The sequence below is a fragment of the Enoplosus armatus genome, chromosome 7, assembly GCF_043641665.1.
Source record: "Enoplosus armatus isolate fEnoArm2 chromosome 7, fEnoArm2.hap1, whole genome shotgun sequence".
In the NCBI taxonomy this organism is placed as follows: domain Eukaryota; kingdom Metazoa; phylum Chordata; class Actinopteri; order Centrarchiformes; family Enoplosidae; genus Enoplosus; species Enoplosus armatus.
This window is the reverse complement of record NC_092186.1, coordinates 22,751,973-22,761,110: the sequence shown is the minus strand read 5'-3', so window position 1 is coordinate 22,761,110 and position 9,138 is coordinate 22,751,973. Positions and strand designations below refer to the sequence as shown.

The 9,138-nt window shown below is 44.5% G+C and overlaps 1 protein-coding gene across 1 annotated transcript; it reads right to left on the bottom strand.

Moving 5' to 3' along the window:
• Positions 1-4,622: 4,622 nt before the first annotated feature.
• On the bottom strand, positions 4,623-8,050 carry c7h1orf52 (chromosome 7 C1orf52 homolog). The gene is made up of 3 exons (XM_070909143.1): positions 7,645-8,050; positions 6,717-6,927; positions 4,623-6,104 (listed from the first exon to the last, which is right to left on the bottom strand). The coding sequence occupies exons 1-3, from the start codon at positions 7,942-7,944 to the stop codon at positions 5,950-5,952; spliced, it is 666 nt and encodes a 221-aa protein (XP_070765244.1). The 5' UTR covers positions 7,945-8,050; the 3' UTR covers positions 4,623-5,949.
• Positions 8,051-9,138: the final 1,088 nt, after the last annotated feature.

The following is a 9,138-nucleotide window of genomic DNA, read 5'->3' as shown; positions in this document are numbered from 1 at the left end:
ACAGAGGAAGAAAAGCAGTGGGAATATATATGTGAAAGAGAGCGCACGTGAGCGTGAGTTGGGAGTCGGAGCTCTGCAGCTGTTGGGGTTTCTCCTCCTGATGGCCGCCCATTGTTCCCTCTCTCTGTGTCCCCGGCTCTCTCTGTCTCTGTCCCGGCCGGTTTATGGGCCTTCCCCTTTTTTTTTTCTCAGCGCACACCGCAACTAAATTTATGTCCTTGGACACAAGCCTTTCTCAGGGTATAAATTAGGCTGGATGATTCCTGTCAGGGCAGCGTTGCCAAGTGCCTGCAGCTTTACGTCCCAGAGAGTCACATTATTGTCATTCACTCATATTTTATTATTGAAGAGGAACTTCTAAAAGGAACTCTTACCGCGCTTCACTGCGTTTATATCCACACCATTGTCCTGTTTATAAGTTTGTACGTTTTAAGTCTATTTATCTCGATGGCTTTGGAGTAAAAGGTTAAATAGCTATTTTGGACTGAAAAGTCTTTAAATTTGACCATTTCCACAAAACAAGGAGTCTTTAATGAGAGAGCCCGGGTCATGAGAATCCTCCTGTGTTCACAGTTAATGTGATTTAATGATTAATGTGAAAACAGAACAGAATTCAGGGCAGTGTCTTGCTGCATCTGTGTGATCAGGGGAAGGGACAAACTTTACAACGTTGGCGTAAAAGTAAACATTCAGCATTTGCGCTGGCGGTCCGGAATAAGCTCTTATCTCATTAGGTATGAAACCTGACCGAGGCAGCTGCGATATTAACCTAAATATTCTGTTTGCTCATGCTGGCTGGAACATCTGTCAGTGTTGTATAAAGATACGTAATATAAATGAATACCCAGCACGGCCTTCCTTGCGGTAGCATCTGGAGTAACGTGTTCCTCTGGCGCACACGCGCTGACTCGTGGAGGAGGAGGAAAATGATATTTCATCCATCCTTGGCTTTTGCGTTCTGCAGTCACTTCGCCACATTTACTGACTCCTCGACTTAAACCGCTCTCAACGGGAGCTGGAAATAGAGAGAAAGAAATCGAAGCACTCAATAGTCAAGCGTTCAACGACGGGTCAACGACGCCAGGAAGGACAGTGACCTCACTAGTCATTGACCAGGATGAAGATGAATATGATGGCGCTGGACTGCAACTGACGATTATTTCTATTACTGGCTAATCTGCACTGTATTTTCCTTTTTGAAACCTTGTTGTCGTTGCTTTCAGTGGAACATAAACAGAACTGATCAGATCGCCGGGGGCAACGCATACATTTATGCATAATAAGGGTGGGTTCACGTGAAGGGCTACTTTCCCAGAGAAAACAAGTATATTTTCCTCAATTAGTCGATTCAATGTTTTAACCATCATTTCTAAGGACAATCATTCTACTGCGACGTGAAGCAGAGAGAAGCAGCAAATCATCCCATCGGGGAGGCTGTGAGCGGCAGATGTTTGGCATTTGGGCTTGAAAAATAACTTTTAAAAACGATTGAACGATGATGAAGACAGTGGGCCAATCATTTTCTGTTGCTTCGGCATGTACAGCGATGAATGGATTTCAATTGGTCAGGTGTGCAATGCAAAATGGGCTGAGCCACAGGACAAGGGTCGAGATAACGGGATTCACACAGATAGGATCTCCTCCGTTACTGACCAGCAGCCAGGTTAGCTGACCGCCACTGGCGCACACACACACACACACACACACACACACACACACACACACACACACAAAGCCTTTGTGTCTGCCCCATTTCATTATCAACAGGCGACCTCTGACTTGTTTATCATGACAGGAGGTCAGACCGCTTGTCTCTTGCTACCGTTCTCTATCGTCTCTGAGCTGCTGAAGAAACGTCCCTTTCGCTCACTGCGTTGCTCTTCATCCCAAGTGTTACCTTTGTTTCAAGAGGGCGCTCAATATCTCAAAAAAAATAAAAAAAAATAAAAAATGATAAAAAAATAATTCATTTGAAGAGAGTTCCTTGAACAGATGACACATTTCCCTTCATACACGCTAGACCTTAACGTTTCCACATTTGAAATGACGCCACATGTGCATTTTTTGTGGCAAATAGTTCTTCAATGTAATCAGGTTATGTAACGGATGTAACGAGTTTCCATTGGTGCACGCAGGCCTACGAATACGGCAAATAATCATTCGCCGGGAAAACAACACACGTAGAAAATTACAATTGTATAAAAATGTTGCCTGAGTTCAGACTTCTTAGCTCAGTGTATAATAGTAGTCAATAGACGAATTAGTGTGTTTGAGAAACAATTTGCACGAGCAAGAAGTTTAAAAAGTTTAAAATCTTCACTTTGTGATAAATTCCCATATTTCTTTTGTAATGCGTCACCCCCCCCCCCCCCCCCCAGCTCTGAGTCGTGGTTTGCAGCTATAATCACCATCTTGTCTTTCGGCCTGATGCTGTTCTCTTCTGCAGATCGGAGGAAACCTTACACACTTGGGTGGTATGGAGGAATGGAACTGGTCCCTCGAACAATCGCTTGGAAATATTCAGCTGCAATCAGTGGCCAGCACCACGAAGTTACTGTAAATTACCATATTATGTTACCGCCTCACCATCCCTTGGAAAACTTGACTCCGCGCTCCAAGAGAGAGGAGCCGGCGGTTTGTAGGCCGTGGTCTCCGCCGATCCAGACGGCCGGTTTTTTTCTCCTAAAAAGACATGACTTCAACATAATGCGACTCGTAGACGGCTGTGCTCTTAATGTTCTCCTCATCTGAAGTGAGAGCTCCAACGAGCTCCGTGGGAGTTTTCTTTTCCGCTGAACATGTGTTTCACGCGATCGGCATGACTGCTGGCATGAAAAAGCAACTGTTTGCCTCTAGAAAGCATCCAAGGCAGAGCGAGGAGAAGGCAACAAAGTCAGTGAGCATGTTGACATGGAACCAGCATCCTAAACTGGTTCCAATTCATACATTCTCTGCAGCGGCATGGCTTTATGGATCGCTACGTCGGTGTGTCGGTTTTTTTTTTTTGGTCCCGTGACTTTTCCTCTAGCGCCCCCATGAGGTTGACATTGTTGGTATGGATTAAAGAATGTTGCCAAGTGCTGGATGGACCGTTGATGAAATTTGCTACAGATATTCATGGTCCATAACTGACTTTGGTGATTTTGCTGACTCCTCATCCAGCGCCATCATCAGGTCAAAGTTTCAAATACTTTTGTATATAATACCGGCAAAACGAATGACATTCATTCATTCAAGCAACAGCACACTAGCAGGCCAATGTAAGGTGGTGGTGGTGGACCTGGTAAATATGACTTGCTAATCGTCAGCCAGGTAGCATGCTGATGTTAGCATTTAGTCCAAAGCACCGCTGTGTCTTTGAGTGCAGCCTCACAGAGCTGCCAGCAGGGCTGCACACTGGTAGTCTCACAGAGAAACGGGGGAGAAAGGTGCTCTACTTGTACTGGCTGAGGCTCCCCTGCAGCACCAGACAACAGCCAGAACTAAATTTACATACAGGCTGCGCCGCTGTGCTGGCGGCGTGAGAATGTCATAAGTCAGGCAGCAGCAGCTGCAGGCAGCCAGCTCAGTGAAGGTCCCTGAATGCCCAATGGCCATCATGAGGTCTCGACCTTCCAGTAAATGTGTCACGGTGATAAACGGTTAGTGTGACGGACACCTTTCAGAGCCCTGACTGGACCAGGAAACACTCCTGAGTGATTGGAGGCCTCTTGCAATTTAGTTAATAAGTGACGATAGTTAAGATCATCCAGAACGTGAACCATATCATTTCATTTAGACACTGAACATGTCGTGGAGGTGAAATTTATCTGGGCTTGTTTTCTTCAGCGACTGAAGCTCTGATTGCATCAAGTGTAACATGAGTCCAAGATGTTCTCTTCTATAAAATGAAGTGAAGGTCGGCCATGGGTGACATCCAGTGGGACTAAATCAAAATGCTTTCCTCTGGTAACATGATCTCCGTATAGCACAAAGAGGCTACAATCCAGGAACGCTGTGGATATCATATCAAAGAGAGTGACAATTCAAGGCGGCAGTTCGGTTTTCCACGCGATTCTAAGAATAGAGAATTGAAAAACATCTATTTTCTGGGAAATGTCCAGCTACGAGCCCGACGGCAAGATGAGTCGTTCTTAAACACTGATGGACGTGACCTCGCTGGCCATCACTCATGCAGTCAGCACAGAGAGAGGTTATTTGTTCGTAAATATGATAAAATCAGTCTGCTGCTGCTGCTGCTGCTGCTGCTGCTGTTGTGCAGGACCAGGTACGCGCTTCAGACAAGGCCAGGCACATACCTGGAGGCTGGAATTTTATCAGAGGCATATTTACCACTATTTCATGTCAGCCCACAATGACAGATAGGCCAGGAATTCCTCTGATCACTAAGCTGTTGCAAAGTGGAAACTTTTCTCCCCCCCCAATGCTTAGAAAACCATTATATTTGCTCCAATGGTCACAGAAATTTAAAGAATGAATTTGGGAATGTATAGTCTATTACCTGGATTCTAACAACAATAATTTAAGACTTCAGTCAACGTGGTCGACGGTGAGTTTTCTGTAGCTCTTTCTGCGCGTGTGTCTTAATGAACTCATTTCAAATGACTGACAGAACAGCTGTCTCCAGTAAAATACCTTTTATTGCCTAAGTGCTTTACGATGAATAGTATAACACTGAAAACAAACTATGAAATGATCCGTTTTACACTTGAACGAGCAGATTTGCTGGCAGAAACAAAAAGGTCCACAAAACAGTGCAATGTTCCAAACATCTTCTGAGACAACACTAAACACGGGGGACGTTTTATTCCACACGGGTGTAAAGTGTTGCGTAAATACAAGGTACATGAGACTGAATGAACAGTCTGTATGCATCAAGTATCTCAAGAGAACTGAGATGAGACAAACTTCCAAATCGAAGATCAGTACTCCCTCCCTGACAAACAGTATATACAAAGACCCTGGTTGTCATCTGGGTGCCCAACGTTTACAGAAAGTGCAGCAGACTTCACTACGAACATGAAGTTTTCTAGTGTAGCTAAAGGGCGACATCTAGTGCCCGTAAGCAGGAAGAACAAGTACGTTTTTCAAAATGTAATTCCAACAGATTCACAGCCATTTTAATCTTTTTTTTTTTTAAAACGGAAAGTCACTGTATTAACACAACACAAACATATCATATCGTCATATTTCAGTGGTGACTAGATATTTTTAAATACAAGACAAACACCGACCACAGCCAGACGTCACTGTTGTTTGAGCGGATTCAATTAAAATAAACAGGAGGCAAAGCCGACTAACCACACTTTATGTTCAACGTGTCCCTCATTTAAATTTAAATTTAAATAATTATCAGATCTCTGGCCTTCATCCGTATCGGTCATGATAATGTTTTATTTACCAACTTCTTTGCAAAGACACAGGGACTCAAAGAAGAGCAATCAGGCAGGTTTATACAAGTCTCATTTCGCCTTGTTGCCTAACCTGCATGTTGGGAAGTAAAGCGAAGGTGACGCCAAACTGGGGCCAAACCTGTCCAATCGCTTGTTTAGTAATGCCCAGTACGTGTTGTAAAGCTGTGTCCAGGGAGATCCCTCATCCCTGTGCCCTTGGAAGAGAGCCGGTGAGGATGATGGCGAAAACTACGAACCCCCCCCCCGAATTTTCCTTTAACTTGGGAAAATAGTCCGAAGGTCTTTACCGAAATCTTAGTTCTTAAATTGAAATTTTACAATACACTATGCTTTTTTTTTTAAGTGTGCTGACAGTCCTTTGAAAACAAAACAAATATTATAATATTGCAAATGATGTCAACATACAGGTAACATGCCTGTTTATGTTTGCAGCATACCACCTACTTGACCATTTGTGCTGATATCTGTGAATGTTCTCGGCTGACGTAAAATGTTTGAATTAGGAGCAGATTCCCTGTTGCAGGCAGTTTAGGCCTCACTCAATCTTTTGCCTGAGGATCCTTTTCTCCTCCTCTACGAAATTCTTGTCAGAGGTAGCTTGTCCCATGTCCCTCTTCCTCTTCTCCTTCTGCTGGAAGGTCTCCACTCGACGTTTCTTGGCCGACAGGTCTGCCTGATCTGATTCCTCGTCTGATCCCCCAGAGGAGTGGGAGTGGCGGTGGTGGTAGGTTTGGGGATTTTGGGTGGAGGGAGAGTGGGGGAAGAGAGAGAGAGAGAGAGAAAAAAAAAAAGATTTTTGAATGACAACAGCACGCTATTCAAACATAACAATAGGCTCTATTGCTGTGCAGGTGCAAAGCGGAGAAAATGCAAGTCTTGTTTCTAGCTTGTGCCTGTTATTAATCATTTTGTGACTCCCAACGTCCATTTTCCACCAAGACGGGTGGAGTGATGCAGCTGAGACTGTGCATCACTGGGTAACTCACTCGCTTAGATCATTTTTTGAGGCTTTAGTTGGCAAAGGGCGCATACCCCTCCGAAATCACACAAACCTTAGTACGACGTAGTACGCTGGGTTTTGCTTGACGTACATTTTTCCATCTAGTTTATGTATAACAGGATTGGGACATCATCGCTACATCTCATTGAGCAGGCGCGCTTTAACCATACCTGAGACAATAAACCTGTTTAAATAGGTGCATGCTTTGGCACAGTGTAAGTTGGTATGGTGTCAAACAACTCACGGCAGTGATCATTTCATCAGTTTATTGATGGCCACTGTCATTGCACGGCAGGACTAACCTGAGTCAGAAGGTTGCTCCTCTGTGGGTAAGAACAGGGCGTTGCCAGTGTAAGGCTGTGGTGCATCTTCCCCATTGTCCTCATACACATTGGACCACTTTATAGCCATGTCCATGCCTGGGGGAGGTCCCTTCTTCTTCTCCGGCTCTGTGGCGTAGCTCTCGGGGGGGGGCACAGCGTTCGTCTTCCACGGCTTGAACTCTCTGGCGGGCTTCAAGCAACAGAGAAAAGCACGTGCGCAGCAAAGGAAAGGTTCAGAGAGGCTGCTCAACTGGGCATCCAAAGCCATTTGTTGATTGATCAGTTAGTCAATCGACATGAAACCCACAACTGTTACGATAAACAGGCCAAAAAGCCAAAGAGTTGCTGGTTCGTGCTTCTCAAATGTGAAGATTTTATTCGCTTCGTGTGTATAAATTGAATACATTTGGGGTTTAAGACTGTTTACTGCACAATACAAGCAATTAGAAGATGCCACCTTGGGTTCAGGCAGCTTGTGACGGCTATTTTTCCACATTTTTCTGACATTTTACTACATTGACTACTCAATTACTCGCCTGATGAAAAAAAGCAACAGTGATAATAAACTGATGAACAGATAATGAAAACATTTATTAGCAGTGAGAAAAAAACTGCAAGTAGTTGCCTGGAAATCTATTTGAACCGTTTGTCAACTGAATAACCCCCTCAGAGTTCACCTGATGTATGTAAATTGTGATGGGCAGTATATAACTTCCATTGCTGTCGTTGGATCACATTAAACAGTACTGGTAGCTGTGGATGTGTAGCGTTTTGCTGCCTGAAATCACCACATCAGTCAGTCTACTGAGGCGTAATGTTATATGTTATATGTTATATATTATACATATGAACGCAGGTTAACGGTCACTGTCTATGTGTCGCTGTCCAACCTTGGATTTTTTTTTACCTCTTCAGGCGCTTTGACCGTGAGGCTCTCCCAGTCTATCTGCTTATTCAGTGGATTGTAGAGAAACGCAGGCTTGGACACGGAGCCGAACAGCTCCTCCGGTCTGGGTAAAGGAGCTCCACCGGCTGCTCGTTTGGTCCCTTGTTCGGAGGACTGGGCTCCGCTTCCCGGAGCGTCTGCCGCCGGTCTCTTCTTCCGACTTTCTCCCTCCTCGTCCGAGTCGCTGCCGTCGCTGCTGTCGCTCAAATCGTCGTAGCTCGAAAAGAAACCTAAGGAGCCTGACTTCTTCTCTTCTGCCATTTTGCAAGAGCTTCTGATTTTCCAATGAGTATCAACGTGTTGGTGTAAAGAAAACGACGAAAAGACGAGGATAAGGCTGCGGGGCCGGACTCAGTTGGCTTCTCTCCTCTAATCTCTACTCCATTTTGAATCAGCCTCCAAAATAGTCGTAAAGCATTTTTCATAGTGTCGTGACGGCTGTCGCAAAGCTATTTCATTAAAGGAGCAGGCCGAGTAAAAACAAAACAAGAACATTGTACCAAAGACACTGATTGTACTGCTGATACTGGCTTTAATGTCATATTGTCAACATACAATCGACTTATTTGGAGAATAAACATTAAATAATGTATTAATGTATAGTTTTTAGTATTTTTACTCTGCAAACAGTTGCTGGGTCTGTGTCAATTACAGTAAAATATCAGTTACTATATTACTTTAGGCTATGTAGAGATGACTAGAGATTACTTTAGCATTTATTCAAGGTACACTGCGTTACTTTCCTGCTGATATCAGACAGTCTGACTCAGTTGAGGCCTTTAAATCAAAACTTGAAGCACATCTTTTTGCCTTAACCTTTAGTCAGTTGCTTATTCTTGACTACTTCAGGCCCTGAACAAACCCTCTGTCTGTTTGCGTCCCACAAGCACAGTTTGCCCTCCTTGTCCTCTCTTTTCACTCAGGCTTCTCTGACCATCGGCCGCCCGGGGACCTCTCTCTCGCCCCTGGCTGTCGGTGCCTCATTCCAGATGTTTCCAATCCTCAACTTCATCCTCCCCTCCCGTCTCTCTCTCTCTCTCTCTCTGTTGTGTGCGTCTGCTGTGTTTGTGTAGTCTGTCCTCCTCCAGGTCTCAGTGGCGGAGAGGAGGTTGCGTGGCTCAGGTCTGTTTGGTGACACCTGAAGTTGCTCAACGTCCTCCCGGATCCATATTCCTCTTAATTTTACCATGTTGGTCTGTTCTGTACACGTGGCATCTGTTGCATGTCTGTTCATCCTAGAAGAAGGATCCCTCCTGTTGCTGTTAAAAGTTGTTTTTTTTGGGAACCCTCTGAGTCGAGGGTCTAAGGACAGAGGGTGTCGTATGCTGTACAGATTGTAAAGCCCCCTGAGGCAAATTTGTGATTTGTTATATTGGGCCATATAAATAAAATTGACTTGACTTTTTTTCATGGTTTTCATGACCTCAATCATTTCTGTTCCGGTATCGTACAAAG